The sequence below is a fragment of the Epinephelus fuscoguttatus genome, linkage group LG17, assembly GCF_011397635.1.
Source record: "Epinephelus fuscoguttatus linkage group LG17, E.fuscoguttatus.final_Chr_v1".
Classification (NCBI taxonomy): domain Eukaryota; kingdom Metazoa; phylum Chordata; class Actinopteri; order Perciformes; family Serranidae; genus Epinephelus; species Epinephelus fuscoguttatus.
This window is the reverse complement of record NC_064768.1, coordinates 23,064,051-23,092,023: the sequence shown is the minus strand read 5'-3', so window position 1 is coordinate 23,092,023 and position 27,973 is coordinate 23,064,051. Positions and strand designations below refer to the sequence as shown.

At 40.5% G+C, this 27,973-nt stretch overlaps 1 protein-coding gene across 2 annotated transcripts; it reads left to right on the top strand.

Moving 5' to 3' along the window:
• Positions 1-6,986: 6,986 nt before the first annotated feature.
• On the top strand, positions 6,987-27,560 carry ncaldb (neurocalcin delta b). 2 transcript variants are annotated; one of them, XM_049602885.1, is made up of 4 exons: positions 6,987-7,200; positions 21,289-21,719; positions 24,153-24,258; positions 25,642-27,560. In XM_049602885.1, the coding sequence occupies exons 2-4, from the start codon at positions 21,342-21,344 to the stop codon at positions 25,734-25,736; spliced, it is 579 nt and encodes a 192-aa protein (XP_049458842.1). In that variant the 5' UTR covers positions 6,987-7,200; positions 21,289-21,341; the 3' UTR covers positions 25,737-27,560. The 2 variants fall into 2 exon arrangements, with proteins under 2 accessions (XP_049458842.1, XP_049458841.1); XM_049602884.1 differs by having other exon boundaries at positions 6,988-7,200; positions 21,286-21,719.
• Positions 27,561-27,973: the final 413 nt, after the last annotated feature.

The following is a 27,973-nucleotide window of genomic DNA, read 5'->3' as shown; positions in this document are numbered from 1 at the left end:
TAAAGTGAATAGCAGCTCAGTTTTGCAGTCTCACCGCTAGATGTCACTATATCCTACACACTGAGCCCTGAACACACTGAGCACATTTTGACCGTGATTTACTGAATGTATTAGGATATAATGTCTAGTTTGTTTGTTGTCATGTTGTAAACATTATGGAAACAGTAATTGTTTATAATACTACTTATATTAATAAACAATGTATTATAATTTTGAATGTAGCTTCTTTATCTTTGATTAGAGCAGGTTGAATTGGCTGTTTATGTGAATTTAAAGCCTTTAAGATGATCAGGGTTCTTTCCAAAACCTTTTAGTGGAACATTTGTTGTGTTCAAGCTGCACATGCTGTTTACATTCAGGTGCAAACATCTGCATCTGAAATCTGTTATTGCCACTTTTTGACGACTCACTGTTTCTCAATAAGGTGACTCACTGGTGCTCAGCAAAGTTTGCATTCACATGGTCTGTAAATACAAACAGACGAGAGACTCTGCACCGTCACAAGGTCACCTGTCAAACTTTTAAAATGCAGCTTCCCACTAGATTTGTGAAAAGTTGGTAATTCAAAGTTAGCTGTGAATGTGTGTGTGTGTGTGTGTGTGTGTGTGTTCTTGCAACAAGCCAGAGCATCAGGGGAGGCCATGTGTGCGAGGCAGCTGCAGATCAGCAGCTTACCTGCTTTTCACCGTTATGTAATCTGAAACCACCTGAACTTAAATCTGCTCCTCTTCTCCTCCCTGCAGCTCCTTATACCTCCCTCTGTCATTTCACACCTCCTCTACCCTTGTGTCTGTTGCTCCTTTTCACCTCCTTCAGTCTCTCCCTTCTCACTCTACCCTGTCTACTCTGTCATCTGGGCACTCCACCAAACCTTCCCATCCACACTCCACATTTTCTCATCTACTTTTTTTGTGTCTTCTCCATCTTCTTCTCTTTTTCTTTGATATGTTTACCAGCCCCCTCTCTTTGTCTCTCCTTCAAGCATCTGAAGCTGCAACCTTCATCTTTGTTTTATCTCTTCTGGCCAGGAGTCATTAAGGCTTTCATTAAGCTAGTTCAGATCTCCAGTTTGATTTGCCGCCATACAGCAGGTGGCCTTGGAGCAAAGTGCTGACTCACATGTTAGACACAGCAATATTATATCTACGCCATCACACAGCATTTTGGATATTGTTGACAATGCTCTGATCAATAAGCAAACATGGAATTATGATACATGTCATAGCAGGAGGTCAAAGGGCAGGTTATTTTTTTTGCATTTTAAGAGTAATGCATCACACATTTCATCAAGTTGAAAGTGTCAGTACCACCCCTCCTTATAAACACTTCACATGGTGGCTCAGTACGAACTTATTGTGCTGCGTGTCATGGTCTCATGTCAGCAGACAGGTGAGGACTTATACCTGACCTGTGGTGTCACAGTTGTCACGGTACAGCCCAGAGGAGACTTGCTGACGTGCACCCACAGCTTCATCCTGACTCAGCTTATCGGAGCCGCAGAGCTCTTTGAAGTCAAGGTGTAGCTGCTTTTCACTGTGCCTCCTCAGAGCAGATATAAATAAAACTCCCAAACAATGCACATGACTTTGGAGGATTTATAAATGGCGTTAGGGCTGTGGTATCTGCTTTCTTGTGTTTTCTGGCAGAAGGAAATTGCAGTGAAACAAGAAACAAGACAGGAGAAATTCTCTCTCTCTCTCTCTCTCTCTCTCTATATATATATATATATAAAATTGTTTTCTGCTGTCACTCCCAGAGACAAAATGATGAAAGTGATCTGTTAAGAGTCAGAAATGATGCAGGTAAATGCTGGTTATATTTGCAAACAATCAGCAAATTAAATGGGTTATCAAACTGGACCAGAGAGAGTCCTGTATGGTGACTTGTTTGGGGTGCTTACATTCATCATTGTATGAATGTAATTTAAAGGTCCAGTGTGTAGGATTTAGGGGGATCTATCCATCCATCCATTTTCTAACCGCTTATTCTCTTGAGGGTCATCGGGGGGCTGGAGCCTATCCCAGCTGACATTGGGCGAGAGGCAGGGTACACCCTGAACAGGTCACCAGACTATCACAGGGCTGACACACAGAGACAGCGGGAAATGAATGAATGAACCTTATAGCTAGATTTAACTTACTTTGTGCAAGCATTTTTACTTTTTTTCATGTTGCTGCATCTTTTTAAAACTGTAAGCAATAGCTGGCACTACCCAAAGTATTACACATATTTCCAGACCCTGGTGCCACTAAACAGTGATGGGAGAAATACAAGATCTCACTACAAGAATGTATTGTCAGCAAAATGCTCTTAATGTAGCTGAAGAAAAAGCATTAATTGTGCAGAAAATGGCCGCTGTGAGTGATATATTATCATGTTACTTTTAAGCACATTATCGCAGTCTTGCAAAACCTATTTTCTTACATTTGGTCTCCTTTTAAAACTGATATTAATAACTGGCAGTCCTCCAATCATGTTTCATTCATGATCCTGGTGTATAGTGAAACAGCAGGAAATATTATAAAGAGTGCATCTAACTTGACCCTTTTAGCACATGTGTGATTGCACTGAGGAAAACGGAGGGTTTGCATGGGTGTGTTGCATGCACTTAACTCCAGTTAAGCTCTCTAGACATTGAAAATATAATGTAAGTGGTTGTGCTGTCTTGTGAAAAAACATCTCCGTTCCCTTCACTGTGTATCTGCTGCTGTTTTCATGTCTGAGCTAACTTCTTGTGTCCAAATCCTGCTGAACTTGTTAGCAGACATCTGCAGGTCATTGTTCTGACCGATTCTGTGCTAAATAAAAAAAGCGCATGTCTTCAGTGACTCAGGCTTCCCCCACAGGGTTTTCTGCCCGGGATGTTCCTGAACAAGTTTAGAGGATATCCCCTCCTGTAGGTGCTGTTGTCTCGCAGGAATACAACAGGGAGTTCACATTTGTTTCTCTTCTGAGGTTCTGAAGAGGCTCAACACACAGCGCTCAGCATGTCCTGGTTGAGAATAAATTCACCCTTTGGGTAATCCAGTCAGCCTGAGCATAAGTCTGCTGCTCATGACGCACAGGTCGACTCAGTAGAGCTGGTCCTGTTCTCTGACTGCAGGAGGATCACCTGCTCCTCACTGGTGTCCAGTGCTTTGTCTTCTGATACAGGGAACACTATAATATTCATTAAACATCTGTAACCACTCAGCAGATCGTGATATCACATATTGTTCAGTACTTTTCAGTGGACAGTCAGTGGAAACTTTGAAAACAAAATCATAACAGAGACAGTAACAAAGTCATTATGATGCAGACTTCTACTTTTGCTGTGGAGAACTTTTCAGAAAGTATAACTTTCAGAGACCTTTCCTCATAAGATCACAGTCCTCAGCCTCAGGGATGGCTGCCAGAGAGCTTAGCTCACCTTAGAACTTTTGGCCACACTCCTCAGCGGGTTCAAAGCAGTACAAGGTTAGCGCTGTGTGTGGTTAGATAACAGATAATCAGTGAGAAGAGGTGTTTGGTCCTCTACTGTGCAGCTCAGTAGCTTCTCCATCCAGCACCAGCTACTTAGGCTTGTCTCTAAAGCCGTTGTTACCTAATGACAGAGCCCGTGTAGAGCCATGGGCCGGCTGATTTAGAAGGTGGCTCTTCAGTTCAAAGCCTCTTGGCGTTTGAGCTGTGGCGAACCAGAACTCACTGGTGTGTGTGTGTGTGTGTGTGTGTGTGTGTGTGTGTGTGTGTGTGTGTGTGTGTGTGTGCGCGCAGAGTTGGGGATTGCTCTCCAGTCAGATCAATGTTATGCAAACCTATTAGTGAGAGGTTGCAGTGCTAGCTCGACAGTACTCAGGGACTCTCCCTCAGGGTCAAACTCACTGATGAGCTCTCTCACTTCTGGTAAGAGTGAATACAAATGTTGTCTGCTGGTTACAGCCAATGACAGTGGATTACAGCATTACAATACCAAATAATGCTACCATGATGCTGAATGGCTCACCCTCAAACTGCACTGGTGCTGGCGTCAGAGAATCATGATCCAAGTTGATTGATTGAAAATTGAGTCATTGACATTTCATAAGCTATTGTGTAAAACATGCAAGTTTTCTTATTGTAATTTTAATTACAACAATGTGGAATAAAAACATATAGATGGCCTAAATGAGACAGGACAAGACAAAATTATTTGTAAATTCAAAGGTACAGTGTGTAGGGTTTAGGGGCATATATTGGCAGAATTGAAATATATATAATAAGCATGTTTTCTCTTGTGTTTAATGACCTGAAAATAAGACTTGCTGTGTTGTCATTACCTCAGAATGATCTGTTTATATCTATATAGCGAGCAGGTCCTCAGCCATGGAGATTGCTGTGTTGCACCAGCATGTTTCTGTAGACCATCAGCAATGACAGTGTCGGAGAAACACTGACTTTTAACATAAAACTGCTTTATTTATTGTTTTTACCGGTTTAAATCACTGGGCCCACTTTTGGAGAGGAAGAGACCTCTGAGGATAATTTGGCTCCCGCTAAAAACCTCCTGAACGTCTGGATCAGAAATAAGGTGAGCATATTAATTTATCGAAGAACATATGTGAGCACAGATTAGCAGGTGCTGGGTTAGCAGCCCGTCTGCAACATGCCGAACAGCGTAGGAGAAACACTGATTTGAAATGTGAAACAGCTAATTCAGCGTTGTTACTGGTTTTTATCACTAGGTCTACTTGTTTTGGAGACAAGGGGACTTCTGCAGATAATTCGGCTCCTGGTAAAAACCTGAAGGAATTCTAAGCGGGAGAAGTTTCAGCTGGTTGTAGTCTGCAATCCTCACCACTAGATGCCACTAAACCCCCTAAACCTTTCACACTGTTCCTTTCAGGTTTGTATTGTTATGATCACAAATTGCATGCCACACTCTACAATATTTTGAGAACTTGATGTTTTCTCTGAATGCAGGACTATGTTTAAAGGTGGGGATACTCAACTTACTTGGCCCGGTGGTCACTTTTGCAAAATGACAGGAGGCCAGGGGCCAGTTCAGTAAATTAAGTGTCTGTTTTCACGTTTCCAAGTTTGCTGTCTTCACTCATCTTTGCTAAGAGGCAAACTGAGTCGCAGCACAGGTCAGGTGTGCGCAAGGGTGCTTCTAGGATCGGGAACATTCGCGCCTTAGCACAGACCTCTGTTGGGGGGTTCGGAGAATCCTCCCCTGGCCCGTCTTTTGAAAAACAAGCTCTATTTTTAGGCTTTTTTATTCACTCTGGCACAATATTAAAATTTAAAGTACAAATAAATTTCTCAGTGTGATTGCATTTATTTTCATTGTTCATTAGAAAATTGTCACACAGCACCCTTTTTGCACCCTTTTGGTCATAAGTTGAGTATCAGTGTTTTATGTCCGTGTACAACGTACATTGGGAATTAATAAACCTAGCATGAACCACAACATACTCGGTTCCAGTCTGGCTGGAGATCTTCGCTGCATCACTCTCTCCCTCATTTGTTCTTATCTCTCTATAGACCTACTGTCTATAATAAAGGCTTGACATGACTCCCTAAAAAAATGCTTTTGCACCCATATTCACCTTGGGTTGGATGCACACACATTCCACCTCTGACTAATTATGATGAGATTTGTTTTCATATTGGTGGAGCATGCCTGCTTGCTGCATGCTGACCTTAGTATGATGTTGCATGTGTCACCATTGGTGTATGCATTCATACATGCATTTCAACTCACTGTGGCAATATCAGGGTTTGTATAAGATCATTTACCACCAAAATTTTAAGGGACAATGTTATAGCGGTCATTAATTTAGACTGTGATATTACAGAGAAGTGCAGCATGAAATTTTATCTGACATAAGGTAAGATGATGCCTGTCTGCATGTGTCCTGAATGCTTTTCAGACATTTATAACTTCTTTATTACAGTATGTTTAGTTTTTTTAAATTTTAGTTTTTGAGGTCAGGAGGAGTTTGCTGACTCAGCTGGCTGGAGGGGTTCTCAGTGTACTTTATAAGGCCATTAAGAAAATGCTCCCTGGAACACCGCCTGAATAAGCCCCGTGGCTTTGACTTCCACTAATCATCTTAGGCAAAGCGTGGCTCCCAATGTGCCTGCAAGGGAACACCTGTACTGTACTGGGCCACTGCAAATGCATGGTTATCATCACCATAATCTCTTTCATCATCATTATCATGCAGTACTCAGAAATGAATAAGCTTATTATGTTGTCAGTCCAACAGAACATATCAACCAGAGGTAATTTGAGGTAATGTAGAAGAAAAAAAAAACTAAACAAAGTCTACAACTATTTATCTTTATCATTTGAATCCCTGCAAAGGACTAAGTTGCAAATACTCCTCATTAGGGAAAAACAGCAAGGCGGATAAATACACATAATGCATGCAAAACTATGGCTAAAAATTGCATTTGCATCAAAATACATTTGAATCAAAATAAAACTAAGTAGTAAAGACAACATAAAAAATAACACTTAATTGATCCTCAAGGTGCAAAAGGGATAAAACAGCAAAGGAAATGGGGAGATGTGCACCATGAATCACAATTAAAGAGAAAGATATAGAGATATAAATTAAATACAGGACATTATGCAGTATATGTAGAAAAAAATACATAAGATAAACAGAAAAAGGGAAGCTACATGACAATGTAGGCCTATTGTATGTGTAGTATTGTAGGTGGTATGTGCCAAAACAAACCGGTTTCACTATTAAGTGTCACAATTTCTTCACATTCCTGAGGTATTTAAAACATTATAAAACACGCCAGCTTCACTACACTGCCACTCTTTAATACTACAGAACTACTTGTACTTATATTCATATTATAACCATGTTTTAAAGAGTTTATAAGTCACATAAACAGCTAACTTCTGTGTGTGAATTTTTCACATGCTAATCACACGGATGGGCCGGGTTCTTGTTGCCAGGACAACGCGGCTTCCCCTGCCATTGGCCGCCGCGGCACCACGTGACGAGCAGCCTGACGTCACGGCGAGAGGCTGCAGGGCGAAGCGGAGTCTGAGCAGCGGAACAAGCCTGGCAGAGTTTGGACTGAGAGCAGCCGGGAAACTGCAGCTCCTGAGTGGCTCCTGCAACCTGTTGCCCCCCTCGTCTCTGAAACTTTTCGACACGAGGTAATGGACTATTAGGGAGACTTTGAACAGGCCTTCCACCGCAACTTAAATACGAGGTAAGTTGTCGCTAATGTTGTCCCTCCCTCGCAGTTTACCCGCTTCCTGTTACTTTTCCTTTTTTTTTCTTTTTTTTTTTGCCTGCAGCTCAGGTGAGATGAGTTTACAGGATGAAGCGGCTACTTTACATCCACAAACTCTTACTAACACTATTATTCACCTGTATAACACAGCAGGAATAACTGTGCTCATTTTCTTCCACAACTTTGCAGTTCGCTAGCATTACAAGATGCTAGCAGCGGATAAAGCTTTACCTAGATTTCTAATCGGATGAAGCTGCTTCTTCCTCTGTCCCAAATGAACCCTCAGGGCAGCCGGTACAGGTGCTCGTTGTCTTTACACACTCTCCATATTTAATTGAGGAATCAGTGAGGACAGGAAGTGAAAAGGGAGTCCTGCCACCACACATGGCTGAATGAGAAAGGGTATCTCATTTCAGCAAATACACATCAGTCAGTCAGTGGATTAAAGCAGCAGACAGGAGGTAGCAGTAATGGACTGGTGGTGCTTCACCTTGACAAGTGAATTGAAATGCCTGTTTTATTGTGAATGAATGAATGAATGAATGAATGCTGTTTGTGATACTTCCTATACAATCTGTTATAGTTCCCAAATATTCAGAAACCAAGGACTTGGGCAGAAAGTAGCACTCAGAGCTTAAAACATCTATACATCTAGTAAAGGTTTCATCTCCATAAAAGTGAGGATTTGTAGCTTTCTCTTGCTTTATAGGCCCCCAAAATTGCAGTTTCCCTCAGCCCAAAGTGAGGTGTTTAAATTACTCCTACTCGAATATGTTTAATAAGAAACTTTACACTTAAACTTTAACTAGAGCATAAATAACCCATTTCTATTATTTACAGTCATTATAACTTTAATTATTGCGAAGTCATTGATTGTTTAGTCTATTAAATGTCAAAAGGTGAGGGCGAAAAAAGGATCGCAGTTTCTCTTGAGCCCAAATCCAAAGACACAAACAATATAAAACAAGTAGTGCTGAAACATTAAGTCCATTAATCGACTAATGTGGTGTAGGCCAAGTCATTTATAAAATAAAAATGCCAAAAATTCACATGTTCCAGCTTCTATAACATGAGAATGTATTGCTTTTCTATTATACAGTATTCAGACTAAATAATTGAAACAAAAATACAACCAGCAAATGAGACTAGTGATTAGTTGCAGTTCTGCATTACATGTCTATCAGTGGACCATACTGATTTCAGGTTTTCATTAGTCAGTCAAGCTGCTACTGAGGACTGAAGACAAGTTTGCTGCCCCTCAAAGTGACTTGTAGAATTAAGAGTCTCTGTGCAAATTTACTTTTTTTCTGGCTGGTGACTTGTGGTAATTGAACACCACTGGTTTGGTTTTGATGTGGGATTTAAACAAGAACCTGTCGTTGTTGAATTTCCTCTGGCGGTCCCTGTGAAGTGTTGACGAAGTGATCGAGAGCGGGTGGTGTTGTGGAAAGACACGAGTAAACGCATGAGGAGAAAATTAAATGTTTCAGTGATAAGACCAGCTCGAGTTCACTGGATGAAAAAAAAGTCGATGCAGGAAATGAGAGGAAGTAGGTTCACTCACACACAGTAAACGGAGAACTATCACAGACACACGTAGTGACATCCAGTTTTGCTGTCTTTAAAGCTCTGTGGCTTCCAAATGTCTGAAATGTTTTTAGGGAATTTAAACCAAAACTGAAGTGAAATACTCCGTCTGGCTCCTCCTTTCACTTCAGGCAGCCAACACAACACAGCAAGAAAATTTAAAGACCTGCAGAGGTGCTGACGCAAGGGTGGAGTCGAGATAATAGCCCCCTTGGTGTCAAAAAACATCCCTCCGAACATTTCAGGATGCTGAACTCTTACATGCAGATGCAAAATTTGAACAGATGTTCTATTTTTGTGTGCGTGGGTTTGTTTTGGGCTAGACTGACCACAGTGGCAGCATCCTCTGTAGTTATATTCGTCTGTGAAGCAGTCACTGCTCTTTTGAATTGAATTAGACCTTTTTTAGAGAAATCGGACAGGGAGAGTGATCAGGAGAAAGCACAGATGAGTGAAAGATTAAATTGAAGGGGGAAGAAAGCACTTCAAAAGCTGAGATAAAGAAACAGATTTCGGCCTGTCACATAGATAATATTTAAGATAGAAAGCCGCCTTTCACACATGCTGTGCAGCAGATATCAGTGGCTGAGAGGGGTGGGAGTTGTTTAGTCATCGGACAGATTGACATTTCCATCTCTGTAGCCTTTGTCTTTACAACAGGCTGTTTCAGAGAGAGGCGCCCTTTTAGATATTCAGTGCAAAGTAAACAGCACTCTCCTCGTGCAATCAGTGACAATTTGCTGCGATCGTGTGTGTGTGTTTGTGTGTGTGTTTGTCCAATCCTGAATGTGCTGCAGCTCTGCCTTCTTGCAGTTGTTGTCAGTGACACTTTTTTATCTTGTTCTCATTCGCTCCCTCATAATGGCTTCTCTGTCATGATTGTGGTTTTCTGCAGCGCCTTGACGCACGAAGCTCTCCGGCTGACAATGGGAGCTCATGACATGTGTGCTGCATTATGATGAAGTTGCTGCCTCAGGTTTCTCAAAGGCAGTATGGATGGGATTTGGAGAAGTAAAGAAATGGTTTAAGAAATAATCAAGGAGAGAAACAGATTTTTAAACACGTTGTTATTCACGTCAATTACATTTGAAGGCTGCCATTAAAGAAACAAAATGTTGAGAACAATAAAACCCTGTCAATTGTGCAAATATTTGAGTCGTAATGGCAGTTGTGTCGGAGCATTTGCCAATATTCACATTCCACTGATGTCCATTGAAATGACAGATAGAGGCCATAATAAAGGTAGTGTTGTGATAAACACAAATATTAAGGAAGTGTAAGAGGAAGTTGGGGCTATTTTTAGGGCTGTTGCTATGAAACTTTGTGTTATAGTAGTGATTTGACCTTCAGCCTCAGTTTAATGTGAACTATTTTATGTTGGGGGAAGCTGGCTGTAACTTATGTTTACTTCATATGTAGACCAACATGCTGATTATTACAGAAAATTTTTAATTTTCAGAGTCTTTGGTGGTGTGCTCAAATTTTTTGTTTTGTCCGACATTGCTTGGTATCTGTTCTCCGTAGCCTTAAAGTTTCGACCAAATAACCCTGCACCAAGTAGCACTGAAACTTCACCAATCAGCTAGTACTTGCATTTGAAACTTTTCTGTCCAGATCCAGAAAAAATGGACTATTTGTATGTTTCTCTCGCAGCCAGTCACCGCAAATATTCTTTAATTTAATGTGACATGTTGCTGACTGTTCTAGCAGCTAAAACCCACATAGTCTTTGGTGTGGTGAAGTATATAAGACAGAGTTAACAGTTCAGCGTAACGAGATGCCACCAACATATTCGAAAGTACACTGGCATTTTACGCAACTGAATGCTTCCATTCACATGTGGGTATTGACTGAAGTAGAAAAACAGTAACAAATAAGGTACGGTATTGGTATTGGTATTACTTTGAGGGCACTGGTATTGGTTCTGGTATCATAATCTGTTAATCAGTCACCAATTTTATCAGCCATCACTCCAGAAACCAACATATATTGAATTTAGTGTCATAAATAACAAAGAAAAGCAGTAAATTCTCACACTGGAGAAGCTGGGAGCCAAAGTCAAGTCAAGTGTTTCAGCTTTAAACCAGATAGCCATGTCAGGAAACTGTGGCATCAAAATTATACAAATCAGGAAGATTAATTTAACTTCTAGAAGTCAAACAGTCTTTAACTTTTACCTGACTTTCTAATCCTTTTTGCTTAGTGGTAGTTATTCTGCTGAAGACGTTAGTTTCCCCAGACAGACTCTGGTACCGGTCGAACCAACAGCCCTGACCTTATACTAAATAACACAGGAGATAGAGTTGCAGTCAGACATTCAAGGAGCCATTAAAGCATGCTACACTGAACAGCGCTCCTCACGATACTTGTAACGTGAGCACTGGTGCTCCCAATGCTATGCCGTGCTGTGTTCGACAGTGGTTTGAAATGTGCTGCTGACATGTGTTTGCGAACGGGCTGCCAGCAGAAGACCTTTGCAGAGACTGATGTATGTGGTGTGTCGAGATGTTGAGGAGACCTGCAGGGCATCCGTTTTAGATCCTGTAAAATTTGAGCCAAATGGCACAGCTGAGAAGCTCGTAACCTCGTAGTTCATACACGCCAGACTTGTAAGAGTCATGGCTAATGTGTTTTAACCTTTTTCTTTTTTAAGTATACTCATTTGTTGCAGAGAACACACACCGTGCAAGCTTTCTGTGCTCAACATTAGAGTTTCAGTTACTTTAAGCGCTCTGACATGACTTTGATGTTCTCAACATGCTGTTGGTGGTCTTCAGTCGCTCATATGCAGAGGTAGATGTGAGTCTGCGATTAAATGAGTAGTCTTGAGTTGAGTCTTTGATGTGCTGTAGGATCTCAGTAGTGTTAGAGAGTTTGCTGCCATGTCAGCATTTGTCGCCTGCACTGAACTTAATTGCACTTTAATTACACTGATGTTGATCTTTGGCAGAGCGTCCAGAGTCAGTTGTGACGACAACCAACGCCTTTTTAGTGTCAACAGCTTTCTTAATTGCACATAAATGTTCTCCATCTACAAGATAATGTATTTATTCATGTACACACTTAAGCATGGGAGGCCATAGATTCTTTATTATTACGTTCACACTGACTGATATATTTTTTAGGGTAGGGGAATACTGGCTGTGCTTACTGTGCAATACTGTGCAATACTGTATGACAACAGGGACGCCATTTTGATGCAATGAAAATGATTGAAGTGGGGCGACCTCTAGCTCACCCAGTAGAGTGTGTGCCCCGTGTAGGCAGAGTCCTTTGCAGCAGCCTGGGTTTGTCAAGTTTTCCTTTTGAAAAAAGGTAATTGGTTGCAATATATTGCAGTAGTTTATGTTATCGGAATACTCAGCATATCCCCAAATGATTAAAATCCCAATTATACTGTATCATGACGTCAAGTATCGTGATGATATCATATCGCGGGGCCTCTTTTGAGTCCTGCTCCTTATGTTTTTTTCCCCTTTTGTGCCCTAACTAGGAGACAGAGAGACTGATAAGTCATTTCTTTGAGCAAAAAATGTCAAAAAAATCTCAGCTTTCAGCTCCTCCCTGATGGTTTCTTTCCATGCTGCTGTAAACACAGTTGTTGGACTGTGTTAATCAAACACACATCTCTGTGCTCTTGCAGAATCAATTACTCGCTTAAACAGCAGAGAAAAAAGACACCTTGTGATGTTGCAGTTCTCAAAATCACGTGTCTGTGCCTGAAATCAAAATTAACTCTAACTCGACCTGCTGCCTCTCAGGTTTGTTCCAATTTGTCCTCGGCTGAATGGGTTTAATCTGATAAAGTTGTTGTTTTTAGGTATTTTATCACAGCTGAAATGAAACCTAATTATTTAATTTTGACCTGTGGGTGCAAACAGCTCGCAGATCTTCTGTTAGGTGGAGAATGACTGGCCTCAGCTCTGCAGGCTGATCACAGAGGGATCATGTTGCATTATGAATGTATCATTCATAAACTCGCTATCGCTCATCGGGTCTCTTTGAGTCCCCCTTGCTCAGTCAGGCCTCCCCTCAGCTTTCTCCTGCTGTCGGGGATTATCTGTGGGACCTTTGGTTTAAGATTTACCTGAAGGATCTAAATGGAGACTTGTGCCTGTTACGTAAGCGGGCAACAAGATGTTCCAGGAGGAATGCCGTGTTGAGGGCTTTTGACTCAAACAGCAAGAATGAGTCAATCGTTCAGCTGCTGCAGCTCAGTTGTGTGGGATTTCATCCTCTTGCTTCATGTCAGGAGTAAATAGATGTCTCTTCAAAATAAAAGCAGGTCATTTTCAGTGAATGCAAAGATATGAACCCTCATTACTTTTGCATTAAATATTGAAATGTGTCAGGTAATTAGAGTGTGCATCTAATAGTGTTGTGTGAGATTTTCATGGTATGATAACCATGTCAGAAAACAGCACAATATTACAGAATTATTATTATCATATGTCAAAGTGGCTCTTAAAGGAATGACTATCATTACTATAAGTGAAACTGGAAACTGTTTTTTAACTGGAATTATGTGTAAAAAGTAAAATGAAACTTGAAACCATTTTTTAAAAATGGAAATTTGTGTAAAAGTCTCCTTTGTGGAAAAAAATATTCTCAATACAGTTGCATTTGTCCAGTTTCGTAGATAAGCAAATGTGCTCGGTTTGATAACTGTCAATTTTTATATCATGGTACACCTTAAAACCGGTATACAGCTTCAACCCTAGTTGTGACGATACTGGAATTTCTAACTTTGATTCAGTACCTTGAAAAACATCGATACTCAAACATCTACTACAGGGAAAAACTGACATTAAGGGCATTTAATGTAAAACGTTTGTTAAAAGATATACAGTACAGGCCAAAAGTTTGGACACACCTTCTCATTCAATGCGTTTTCTTTATTTTCATGACTATTTACATTGTAGATTCTCACTGAAGGCATCAAAACTATGAATGAACACATGTGGAGTTATGTACTTAACAAAAAAAGGTGAAATAACTGAAAACATGTTTTATATTCTAGTTTCTTCAAAATAGCCACCCTTTGCTCTGATTACTGCTTTGCACACTCTTGGCATTCTCTCGATTAGCTTCAAGAGGTAGTCACCTGAAATGGTTTCCACTTCACAGTTGTGCCTTATCAGGGTTAATTAGTGGAATTTCTTGCTTTATCAATGGGGTTGGGACCATCAGTTGTGTTGTGCAGAAGTCAGGTTAATACACAGCCGACAGCCCTATTGGACAACTGTTAAAATTCATATTATGGCAAGAACCAATCAGCTAACTAAAGAAAAACGAGTGGCCATCATTACTTTAAGAAATGAAGGTCAGTCAGTCCGGAAAATTGCAAAAACTTTAAATATGTCCCCAAGTGGAGTCGCAAAAACCATCAAGTGCTACTGTGAAACTGGCACACATGAGGACCGACCAGGAAAGGAAGACCAGAGTCACCTCTGCTTCTGAGGATAAGTTCATCCGAGTCACCAGCCTCAGAAATCGCAAGTTAACAGCAGCTCAGATCAGAGACCAGATGAATGCCACACAGAGTTCTAGCAGCAGACCCATCTCTAGAACAACTGTTAAGAGGAGACTGCGCGAATCAGGCCTTCATGGTCAAATAGCTGCTAGGAAACCACTGCTAAGGAGAGGCAGCAAGCAGAAGAGATTTGTTTGGGCCAAGAAACACAAGGAATGGACATTAGACCAGTGGAAATCTGTGCTTTGGTCTGATGAGTCCAAATTTGAGATCTTTGGTTCCAACCGCCGTGTCTTTTGTGAGGCTCAGAAAAGGTGAACGGATGGATTCCACATGCCTGGTTCCCACTGTGAAGCATGGAGGAGGAGGTGTGATGGTGTGGGGGTGTTTTGCTGGTGACACTGTTGGGGATTTATTCAAAATTGAAGGCACACTGAACCAGCATGGCTACCACAGCATCCTGCAGCGACATGCCATCCCATCCGGTTTGCTTTGGTTGGACGATCATTTATTTTTCAACAGGACAATGACCCCAAACACACCTCCAGGCTGTGTAAGGGCTATTTGACCAAGAAGGAGAGTGATGGAGTGCTGCGGCAGATGACCTGGCCTCCACAGTCACCGGACCTGAACCCAATGGAGATGGTTTGGGGTGAGCTGGACCGCAGAGTGAAGGCAAAGGGGCCAACAAGTGCTAAACACCTCTGGGAACTCCTTCAAGACTGTTGGAAAACCTTTTCAGGTGACTACCTCTTGAAGCTCATGGAGAGAATGCCAAGAGTGTGCAAAGCAGTAATCAGAGCAAAGGGTGGCTATTTTGAAGAAACTAGAATATAAAACATGTTTTCAGTTATTTCACCTTTTTTTGTTAAGTACATAACTCCACATGTGTTCATTCATAGTTTTGATGCCTTCAGTGAGAATCTACAATGTAAATAGTCATGAAAATAAAGAAAACACATTGAATGAGAAGGTGTGTCCAAACTTTTGGCCTGTACTGTATATATACGTAACAAGGCTATAACATGACAACGAAGACCTTCCTCGTCTTGTTTAGTAGCAGAGAACAGCAGAATGACTGTAGTAAACATTAAAAATCGATACTGACAGTAACAGAGAGCGATAAACTGCAGCTGGTACCGGTGTATGGATACAGTGAAAAATGAATACTGAAACCAATAAGCATCGATAAGTCAATATTTTTGACAACACTAGCATCTACTACTTAAGGTTTCAGGGTTGCTTACTTACAACTAACAGTTATTTTCATTATTAATTAATCTGCTGATCATTTTCATGATCAATCCAGTCTGTGACCGACAGTCTAAAACCCAAATACATTAATTTTACAGTCATATAAGGTTAAGAAAATTAGGAAATATCCACATTTTTGATGCTGGAACCAGTTAATATTTTGGGCAGTTTGTCTTGGGGGGAAAAAAAGACTTAGTCATGAATCTTTTTATGTCTCTTTGCAGCTGTTTTGTGTCTCTGTAGTCATTTTGTGTCTCTTTGTGTCTCCTTGTAGTCATTTTGTGTCTTTTTATGTCCCTTTGCAGCTGTTTTTTCATCTAATTTAGTCATCATAAGTCTTTTATGTCTCTTTGCAGGTGTTTTGCATCTCTTTGTATTTCCTTTTCCTAGTCGTCATGAGTTTCATTGTGTCTCTTTGCAGCTGTTTTGCATCCCTTTGTCGACATTTTGTGACTTTCTGGTCTTTTTGTGTCTCTTTGTAGTCATTTTGTGTCTCTCCCTGATCATTTGGAGTCTCTTCCTGGTTAGTATGTGTCTCTTCAAGTGTCATTTTGCAGATGAAGGCCAGGGGGCCACCCTGACACTTGAGGCCCCTGAGCCTGTGCCCGATAGGCCTGTTCAGTAATCCATCCAAACAGTAATCCATCCATAGACGGGAGAGAGAGAGGGATGGGGTGCAGTGCTAGCATTAGATTTTAAATTACATTACACTTGTTTAGCAGACTCACAACAACTTACATTTTTGCTCATACACACTGTACACATGGAGCAATACCTGCATGTCTGTGTACTGTGGGAGGAAGCGAAAACCCACAGGGAGTGACATGCAAACTCCACACACAAACAACCCCCAGCTGTATTGTCTAAAAACCAGCATAACTTCAACATATAAGTAAAATTGTGAATATGAAAATAATAGAGCATCCAGTATGAGACAAAGACGAGTTCATAAGACACAATAGAGCTGCAACGAATTATTTCCGTCACCAATTAGTCAATTAATAATATTTTCCATTAAATGTAAAAAAAAAAAAAAAAAAAAAGTGAAAAATGTCATGATGATATGTTGCTGTGAAGCCAGTAAAAATAACACTAATTAACCTTGCTTCCATCGTTTAGAGTCATGTGGAGAGAAACATTTTAGTCGGCTCTGTGTGTAAACAGTTTGGCTGAAAGGCGCCTGTATGATTAGAGCCGCAGCTGAAAGCAAACAATTAAAACAAGCCGTCAGTTCTGCACAGAAAGTATAATTAAATGCTATCAAAGACAGCGTGTAAAGTAATATGTTTTTTTTTTTTGCCAACTGGCTGCTAAAAACGCTTCGTAATCCATTAAAATATTTAAATGCAGGTTGTACAGAACGTACTGCTCTGGGTTACTGCATGAGACAAAGAAGGAGCGGGTGAATGAAATGAATAGAGGTAGTCATGGTGACGTCAACCTGTTGATTAGCAGAATGACAGTCTTGTGTGTGTCTGTGTGTGTGCAGGGTATACTGACTGTGTACTGAGATGCTCCCAGTTGATAGTCACACCTCAAACATGATTTATGTATCCAAGTGAAGCAGGCTCGAGGTGTGACAAGAAACATTTCTAACTTTGATTGGGTGCATACGGTGAGTAGGAAAATTACGGTGATGTTGTTCTGTGTACTTGGTTTCTATGGTGAAGAACCGACATTAGTTTTCCTGCTAAAGTCTCCTTCTTATCGATCTTACAAACATTAACACACTTGTTGTCCTCCCCCCAGCTTGTTGAATGAGCATGTTGAAAAGTGCTCCACTAATGTAAGTTTAGCTGCAGCACATTAAACTGCATGTAAACATGCCTGCCAATGTCACTTTGGTCCAGTCAGGCTATAGTGTGATCATTATCCTTCTGCCCACAACATGTAAGCTACGGTTTGTTCTCTTTGTCTCACTTCCTGGCTGCAAAAATTCAAGATTGTGCACAAATATATGGCAGATGTCAGATGCTGTTTGCAGATTATCAGTAAAGTTGAGGTTGAAGTTGAACACAGGAGAGGACGAATTCAAGCTGTTCGTCTCACTGTGTGCTGTTGTGTCAGAACTTCTGTCGTGGTCCTATGGTGAATCTAATTTAACAAGTAACAAATTCAGTTGTTGAATCAGCTGACAAGTATGTGCTGGCTTGTTATCGCCACCAGGCGTGAGCCGACCATGCTTTCAATGGTGTGTGTCTGAGAGTTTGTATCTGTCTATCTTCAGCTAGTCATGAATACTTTATTGGACCAGTCAGCCTCATATTTTGTGTGCACATTCATGGCTGTATGTGCAAAACTTCTCATGGTTGCAGTGGTTCATAATTGTTGAAAATCCCGACACCTCACTCCTCTTAACCGGCTGGTAGGGGCTCAGTTAAAAACCACAGGTCACATTTCTGTCCTCATCGTGGCTCAAAAGCTTGGTCTCATTTTGAATCAGAGCATCTGCAGATTTATTCTGTACCTGATATATCATGATCCTCTAAAGTCAGGCATGATACACGATGAAAAGAAAGTCCTGTTTTGTCATCTTCGTTGCCATCTTGAATGTGAGGGAGCTCTAGCCACCTGTTGGAGATCTGCACTCTACAGAGCACACTTTTCTAGTTTTAGTTTTGTTTTTTAGTTTATGTCTAAAACAGGAACACTAGTACTTGAATATACGCCGCTAAGATTTATTTTTCAAATGACACCATTCAGTTATGTATAATTAACAATCTTTGTCCCAGGGAATCCTTTATTTCCTTTCTTTATTTCCTCTGCTCAGGTTGCTCCGTTTTTTTACAGCAGACATTTTGATGTCTCACAGCAGGAAAAGCACAGGTGTAAATAATGATTTAATAACGATGCGGTCCATTTAGGAGCTTCAGGGTTTTGGTGCTGTGCATGCTGGCTCACTGGAATGGCTTACTAGGACATGTAATCAATAGTATTTGTTACACCTGTGCTTCCCCAGCGGTGACGAGCCGAAATGTCTGCTGTGAGAAAAACAGTCCTGAGAAGAGGCCTAATCAGAGAGAGTAATTGAAAACGCCTGTGTTCATGCAATATGGGTGTGCTCACGGGCCTTTGAATGAAGATTTTGGGAGTATTTCAGTGGTAAATTTGCTCAGGCTGCAACTAATGATTATTTTCATTATTGATTAACCAGTGAATTATCTTCTTGATTAATCATTTCATTTATAAAGCACCAGAAAACAGAGAAACATCACAATATTGAGCACAAAAAATGTCTTGTTTTAATAAAGTTATCTACGAGCATATTAGCCGATATCTTAGCTTTTATTGTTGTACTGTCAACAGGCCCAGCATTGCTCCGTTCAGGTCTAGACTGTTTGCTTCGGTCTAATTTAAAGGCAGACGTACTTCCAGTCTGCATATCAGCAGTTCACATTGGACCCCCGCTGTGTAGCTGCTGCTGTGTTTTCTTCCAGGAGCGATGACTGTGTAAACAGGTGTTAATCTCCTTTTCATGCTGGCATTGAATTGAACTGGGGGTAACAGCCGGGAAGTCATTAGAGGGTGCTGCCACATTGCTAGAGCCCATTGTTTACTCTGAGTTAATTAAAGGATTATAGTTGGCTGTTTTATGGAACATACGAATGTGAAACAAAGGGAGAAGAAGAATATTGAGTCCTCGCATTAGCACTTAACAGAACTAATGAAAATGCAGTTTAATTCAAACTGCATCCGCTTTCTCGCATTCGTACAGTTTCACTTAAAATGCCAAAGTTGCTGAGTCAGTTTGTGCAGTGTTTTCAAGATGCTCTGTTTCCTGTTGAGTTTGTCACTGAAGCAGCGCTTTCCATTAACGCCAAGTTTATTGTAATTAGCAAGAAGAGCACGCACTTTGCAGCGAAGTAAACGTGATGGCAGCTCATTTTCAGTCTTGATGGTCTTAATTAATGCATCAGTGTAAAGCGCAACAGCGGTTTCATGTTTTAGCTCTGGGGTCTTTAAACAAAGCAAGAGGAGGTACAAACGTTGACCGGGAACACAGAGGTGACAGATTTTTGTTTCCCTTCCTGGAACAAGCTACCTGCACAGTAATTTGCTTTGGCCTGACCTGACATTGCTGATTGTATCTGTCATTATCCTCAGCTAAGCTTGGAACAGCCTCTCTCTTCTCTTTAGCCTGGAGAGCTGAGCAGCAGCTAGCAGTCTGACGGGGGAAAGTGCTAAGCACATTAGCCGCAGGGTTAAATGATGAACTGCGTCTTCTGTCGAGTGTTAAGGCTCCCTGTTCATTTTCTGCAGCGACTCATTCATTACAGAGGAGTGTGATTTTTATTAGACACACCAAGTTGGGTCAGCCTGGTGGCTTGTATACATCTTTTTATACACTTGGAAAGCACAAGTCAAATTGGACTCTAGGGCTTTCTCTCATATATTGTGTCTGTTTCTTCAGGTTTTACTTCAAAAGCACCCAAACTAGGTCAACAAATATTTTGACTATTAATACAGAGGATGTGTATGTGTGTGTGGAGGCAACAGCATTGTAGTTCCTGCAGGAAATGGAAGATGCATCTGCAGAGATGCACGCACAGACACATTGGCATGCATTGGGCTTATCAGCAGGGTGTGTGTGCTACACTGTAAGTGTGGATGTAGCTGTGTGTGATTGTGCACCATGAAAACATTTGGTGGTCTTCTGCTGCAGGTGCAAGACTGAATTCTTGTTGTGCACGTGCACACGAACACACACTCAACTTAGGGATGATGTGAAGAAAAACCATTGACAAAAACAATGTATAATCCACAGTTTGTTTTGAATACTGCATTTTCCATCATGTAAATGTCCCTTTTTTAGAAGTCAGAGGTTAATAGGGACCAATTTTGAGCAGCTGATGTCTCAGGACCTGTAACACTTCTACTCAAGTTTCAATAACAGCTCTTTGTGATAACAACACTGTGATGTTAACAGCGTATGTACACATAATGTCAGGGCACTCTGACATCCCAAAACTCCCCACAGGGTTTCCCACAGGAAATTATTTAGCAGTGTAGCTGGTATATGATAGCTTGTCTTGTTTTTAGGAGCTAAGAGGCAGACGTTTTCATCAGGAGCAGGCAGAGAGTGAATGTTGATGATGTGTGTTGGTGTTGTGTCCACACTGTACTGTTAAACTGTATTGTCTGTGTCCTATGAGATGTATTTATTATTCTGTTTTTTAAGATGTATTTGTGATTAGTCGATTTATTATCGACTTATAATTTGTTAAGCTTACTGGTAAAATTCTTATTATTTTATGCCATCGCGTTAACCCAATGAAAATGCCATAGTAACAATGAATCATGTTTCCTAAATGGGGGTGTCCTTCAACGATGATGAGCTCAACTTCAGTGAAAGCAGTCGTATTCCCCTTTATAAGCAAATGAAGGACAGCCAGAAGGAGACAAAGATCCCTGCCTGGCTGAAAGTGTCCAAAAATTAAGTCTCAACACCTAAGATATCTAGACTGCCACTGTCCGCTGTTAGAAGTAAAACATTTGTTCCTCTAAAACAATGTCACTATTGTCCAACTGTCCTGGTTTTAATCGTTTTTGTCTTCGCAATGTGGATGTTGTGTCACGACCAATCACTTATTTTTAGTACTGTTATCGTCACATTTACAAGTTGCTTGTAAAACTAAAAAGATTTCTGTCCTTCCTCCTCCCTCTTGCATCAAAAAGGCTCAAGGTCATTTCAGATTGTTTCTAACAACCTTTTTCTGTCTCTCTTTCTTTCTCTCTCTCACCATCAGCAGTCTAAATCACCGCTGCCCTCACATCACCCACAGCTTCATCAACAGCAGCGACCATGGGCAAACAGAACAGCAAGCTCCGTCCCGACGTCATGCAGGACCTGATGGAGAACACGGACTTCACCGAGCACGAGATCATGGAGTGGTACAAGGGCTTCTTGCGGGACTGCCCCAGCGGCGCGTTATCCATGGAGGAGTTCAAGAAGATCTACGCCAACTTCTTCCCTTACGGAGACGCCTCCAAGTTTGCTGAGCACGTCTTCCGCACGTTTGACGCCAACGGAGATGGGACTATAGACTTCAGGGAGTTCATCATCGCCCTGAGCGTCACCTCTCGTGGTCGGCTGGACCAGAAGCTGAAGTGGGCGTTCAGTATGTACGATCTGGACGGGAACGGATACATTAGCAAGGCAGAGATGCTGGAGATTGTAACGGTGGGTTTACTGTTTGGGTGTCGCTCTGTTTTGGTTCCCTCCATGTTAATTTCTGTTTCACTCAACTATTCAGACTCTGCTTTTCTAGCTTTATATATCCCTCAGTATTGCAGTGGCCATCATGGTAACACCATGTTCCCTGGTCCTAAAACTTCTTCTGCAGCGAAGCAACATTTTGCTCAGCCATCCACACCAGCTGCTACATCATATATCCATCTGCCTCTGTGTTCTGCACCATTTGGCTGCCCACAGCAGGAAAACCAGCTGCTGTGTAATTTTAGAGACCAGCAGTTCCTCTCGAGCCGTCATACGCCTCTAAATAACACTTTGGTGTATTTCTAGAGGGGAGCGGCCCTCCTCTGATTCTCCTATTGACTCAGCAGTGCTGCATCCATCGGCTCTGCCGTTCTAGAGCTGTCCCCGCTGTGCAACAAATAGTCTCACATGGGCTCCGCGTCTTATTGGATAAATGGTTCAGACTTCTGTCAGAGCGTCAGACACACACAGCAGCAATCCCTTACACATGTCGTTACATCACACATCACAGTGCTAAAACGAGCAGAGTGCCAAAGAATGTGTAATCCCATTCTCCAATCAGCGTTCTGTATTTATAGCGTGTGAAGTGAGTGTGTGTGTTTATGTGTAGAGGGCAAAATATCTGTCAGTCCAATGATTATTTTAACTAACATTTCTTCAGTTATGTTTTTTTTTTTTTGGATTGACTGACAGTTCCCATGTCCATGAAAAGTTGTAAATAATGTTTATCACAATTACCTAGAATCCAATGTGGCGTCTTAAGTATTATAATTCGTCTGACCGATGCTCCAAAACTGTAAGATACTAAATTTGCCGGATATAAAACACAGAAAAGCAACACATCTTCACATTTCCAACCCTGCGTCCTAGAAATTCCACTTAGTATGAGTGGATTGCATCCATAATTACGCTGTGGTAACATAATCGTTGCCTGGATATGTTCAGAGACAACGTTTCTTTGAGTCGATGAAACACTACATCAGTGAACGTGCAGGGAGATGGTCAGGGGAAATAATCGACATACACTGTGACACTAGGACTTCGGGTTGGCGTCCGTACTCGGGTCACAAAAGCACTTTGGTTGAGGTTAGAGAAAAATCATGATTTTGGATAAATTTTAATAAGAAAGGTCATAATAAAATAATAATGGTAGACAGTGTATTACAAATGTAATGCCTTTTTTGGGGGTAAAACGAATTAAATATGTTGTCAGTGAACATTTTGCTGAACGTTTTTGCAACTTGCCAGATTAATTAATTAGCAACATTTCCTCATTATGTTTATAGAAAACGAATCTCGCTCGGCTTTGTTTCCCTCAAAAGTATATTTGCTGTTTCAAATTAGTTGTATGAAAACAATTTCTAAGAGACAGGGCTGACATACAAGAAGCTGTTACCTGATAAATTACTGAAACTAATTAATTGATTAATTTTCTGTCAGTCGATTTAATCTACTTATTTGTTTCAACTATATATAAAGTTTCTGTAACCTTATTTTCTGGAGTTATCTTCCTCAATAAAGCTGTCAAATTAGCGTCAGAACAACAATAACTGTTAATGCCAACTACTTGATGAAGCGATAAGATCAGCAGAAATACTGATATTTTAATTTACATTATTTTAATTAATTATTTATCCCTTTATCTACTACAAATGCAAAACATTTTCTAACCCTTATTCAAATGCTTGGAGCTGCTTGTGTCTTATCATTATATGTAATTAAATAATTTAGATTTTGTGGCTGCAGACTTTGATTGATCAACTAATTTAAAAAGTCAACACACAATCTAACACTAACTACCTGATAATAAGAATGATCGCCGTCTCAGTGGTGTGTGTGTGATACAGATTAACACAGCTGCTCTGGTTCTTCGCTATCTGGACAGATGAGCCAACACACTGTTCATTATTATGAGGAACATGTCACACATATGAAGGTTAAAGACAGCTGCAGCTTTTAAATATCTCAGAAACCTTCACAGAAGCAAACACACTCACTTTTCTTGATGTATCTTTAATTCTAAAAGCCTAACCTACGTCTTTTAGACATGAAGACTTCCTGTGTGTCTCTGCAGAGTCAAATCAGGCCCCAGAGCCAAACATAATGAAAGTAATCCTTTATCTCTCTTCCTCCCTGAGGAGATAAGTTGATTGATGGATTGCATATACTGTATATTTCACTGCACTTTGCAACAATCCGGCTGATGCAACTGTGCTTGCAGTTGTGCTCCTGGACAGAATAACTGATATGGAACGTGATCCGACTGTAGACTCTTTATGGTTGTATTGTTTGTTGGAGTATTTGACTGAGATATCTGCTATGCAGTGAGACACATAAAAGCTTTCATAATGATACTTGTGTTAATAATTTCCTTCTGATGTGTCCCCCCATCTTCAGGCTATTTACAAGATGGTTTCCTCTGTGATGAAGATGCCTGAGGATGAGTCCACACCTGAGAAGCGCACAGACAAGATCTTCAGGCAGATGGACACAAATCGAGATGGTTAGTTCTCAGATTTTTCCTTTCACTCTGCAGCAGAGTTTTCTGCTGAAACAGTATGAACACAGTGATCCATCGCATATTATTTTATTCCGGCTGCTATTGGTTGATCAATTTTGCATCAGCCTTAATAAAATTCAGTGTTGCCAGGTTTGACTGACACAGATCAGAGCCTGGAGCCTGTCATAAAAGGCTTTTATCACACAGCTATGATCAAATGATAACTCGAAAAAGAACAGTTTCAACCTGGTTATAATAAACTGATTGGTCATCTATTATCAGCCTCTGCATGTTGAGCCTACTTATAAGGAGTCATAGGAGTGCCATAAGAACAGCAAAGTAAAAAAAAAAAAAAATTAAAGGCTAATAAATAAATTAAATTTTATAAAAATAAATGCATCGGTGGCACGGTGGTGTGGTGGTTAGCACTCTTGCCTCACATCACATTCGATCCCGGGCAGGGGAGCCCTTCTGTGCGGAGTTTGCATGTTCTCCCCGTGTCAGCGTGGGTTCTCTCCGGGCACTCCGGCTTCCTCCCACAGTCCAAAGACATGTAGATTGGGGACTAGGTTAATTGATAACTCTAAATTGTCCATAGGTGTGAATGTGAGCGTGAATGGTTGTTTGTCTCTATGTGTCAGCCCTGCGATAGTCTGGCGACCTGTCCAGGGTGTACCCTGCCTCTCGCCCGATGTCAGCTGGGATAGGCTCCAGCTCTTTATCTGTCTTTATATTTCTTTATATCTTTATATTTCTTTATTTACTTATTTTTTATTTATTACTCTTTATATTTCTACATTCTTTAGTTTACTCATTAATTTTTTTATTTATTTGTCTTTTTTATTTAGTTAATTATTCTTCTCATTATGTTTCTTTATATTTATTAATATCTTTATATTAATTTATTTACTTACTTATTTTTTTATCCTGATACTTCCACATTTTATAAATTTACTTTATTTATTTTTTTATTTATGTGTCTCGATATTTCCATTACGCATTTATTCTTTTTAATGGCTCTCCTATGACTCCATACTACTGAACTCAGTGCCCTGTCAATATCAGTCATACAACACAAAGGGGAATATGAGCCAGTGTATTGAAATATAGCCTAACTTTTCATTAAAAAAAAGAGAAAAGGTCACAATCTACCAAATTAAGGAAAAGAAGTGGATAATCACCCAGTCTGGCAACATTGGAGAAGTTCTGAACATGCACTCCTGCAGTCCAAACTGCAGGCAAATAACTTTGATAATGACGTGTCACATCACCTCAGGAAAGATATCTACTCTTTGTTTTGTTTTAATCTGTTCTTGATCATCTTAGATCTGCTGTAACGAAGAAGCAAGACAGTTAAATAATAATCTCCGTCTCTCTCTCTCTCAGGTAAACTGTCCCTTGAGGAGTTTGTTGAGGGAGCGAGGAACGACCCCTCCATCGTGCGACTGCTTCAGTGCGACCCCAGCAGTGCTGGGCAGTAGGAAACTGGACTTTTTGTTTGTTGAATTTAACACATTTTCAAAACCTCTCCCAGCTGACCCACCTGAGATTGTTGACATTTGATCACTTGAGGTTTAGAGGCACATGCACATGCACGCACACACACGCACACACACACACACACACACACACACACACACACAGGCGACATGTAACTGTACATACTTCAAATACCAAAGCCTGCTGCATATATAATCTTTCAGACGCCCACACGCACAAACTGTACATGTGCCTCTATGCCAGGTCAAGCGCCACAGACGTCATGGGTCTCATAAACGGTACAAACATAACTCACAGGACTGAAATCCCATCAAAGACTTGTTAAACACTGAATCGACGTTCTGCTACGTCTGTCTGGGAAGAAGGCCGGCAAGGATAATCCAACAGGTTCGTGAGGTACACTTAGCCGAACCCAAGTTCGCTGTTTCTTTTAATTCTTTTCTTTTTGAAACACGATCCCTGATCATTTTGTTTTCTTTTAACTGACCCGGGTTTTTTAGTGACGACGGACAGATCTTCACAAAGTATTGCAGTCTAATTTCACGTTAACACTGGATGAAATGAAGTATGTGAGTTTGGGACGACAAGTGTTCACAGCTTACAGTGTGTAGACAGGAGATCTAGAAAATGTAGTTTTAACCCTAGAAGAATTTTAGAAAGGATGAAAGCTTTTTTTTTTTTTAATGTATTTTTGTGATGAATGTTACATCAAACCAAAACTGACTCAGATTTCTAAATGAAGGGGGATATTTCGACTACAGATTACAACCGTCTGTTGAAAGTGACTTTTTATGCCAAGTTCTGTGTCCTCACACGTACACACAAATCTACACTCACACCTCCATCATCATTTTACTGATAAACACATGAACTTGACACGTGCGTATAAACCGAGCTGTGATTCTCTTTCTTCAACTACGATTCAACATGTGTATAAGCACAAAAAAAAAAAAGAAAAAAGTTAGATGTTATATGAATATATAGTATGTTACTTATATATTCTTTTACTCTGTGATCACTCTGTGGCAATTTGCCGCAGTGGAATTTTTTTTTTTTTGACATATAAATTATTGGAATGTGATGATAAACATTTTATTTTCTTTTACTTGACAAATATGATATGAAAGAAAGTTGTACAGTATATTCACTCATATTTATGCTAGAGATGTTATAAAGGAGAGGACCACACATATTGCTATGCATTCAGCCTCCAATATCCACCGCTACATTTGTTTGTAGCTTGTTATTTTTGTCCTTTTTAAGAGAGGAAATAGCTACAGATCTCAGTTTAATCCCAAGATGCCCCTCTGCTGACACCATATTTCCCAGGAAGTGCTGGCAGTCATTAAGTTCCTGTACTGTGTGTAATCAGTGTGTAAGCAGTCTCCCAGTGGTGTATGCGTCATAACGATGCTACAATAGCATCTGCAAATCTCAAGTTTTGTGCAAATGTGACTTTTCATCTCATGAATGTGCACCAAGTTTTAAAAACAAATGATATTATAAGACATTTTCTTTGCTACTGTGACAATATTTTTATGACTATGACACACAGTAACGACTCGCAGAACAATGCGCTGACGTTGGTAGCGAGTTAACAGCAGCATCCACCAAACCTCACTGTGTTTTCGAAGGATTTACTGATAGTACTGCTTCCATTCTGCTTAACTTTCGCCTGCTGGTCTGAAACATACATGAAATTTCGTAGTCTTCACAGGCAGATGAGTGACGACCTCTGGGGAGGACAAAATAGCTGTGATAAATTCTTGGGCTTCTGCACATTTGAAGTAGGTGATCAGGTATGCCAGTCTCACATTTCACTTCAATAGCATCTTGTGGTCAAGTGCCAAATATAGATGAATCAATTAAAAGGAAAAAAACACAGTATTGTATCCATTTATACTGTACAGTTGATACCTGTCGAACAAAAAAACTTTGTCACTGTATCATTTTGTAGATTTTGTATTGTTAACTTGCATTATGTGTTCTGTGTAGGATGTCCATTTTGTTATTCAAATAAAGACAAAATGGGAAATTGACTGATTGTCTTTTTATGTACATATACATTTATATATTTAGACATAATGTAGCATGTAATAAAGGCGTAATTACCATTGTAAGCAGCGAGTCGGACCACTTTGTTCCAGACTGAAATAGCTGAACACGTGTTGGATGGATTGTCGATAAATGTCGTGGTTACCAGGCGACAAATCCTGAT

What these genes read in the sequence shown, in the direction of transcription:
- ncaldb (XM_049602885.1), top strand. Translation starts at nt 21,342, where the DNA reads ATGGGCAAACAGAACAGCAAGCTCCGTCCCGACGTCATGCAGGACCTG. An exon ending in AGATGCTGGAGATTGTAACG is followed by an intron (nt 21,720 to 24,152) that starts GTGGGTTTACTG and finishes CCCCATCTTCAG; the next exon opens with GCTATTTACAAGATGGTTTC. An exon ending in GATGGACACAAATCGAGATG is followed by an intron (nt 24,259 to 25,641) that starts GTTAGTTCTCAG and finishes TCTCTCTCTCAG; the next exon opens with GTAAACTGTCCCTTGAGGAG.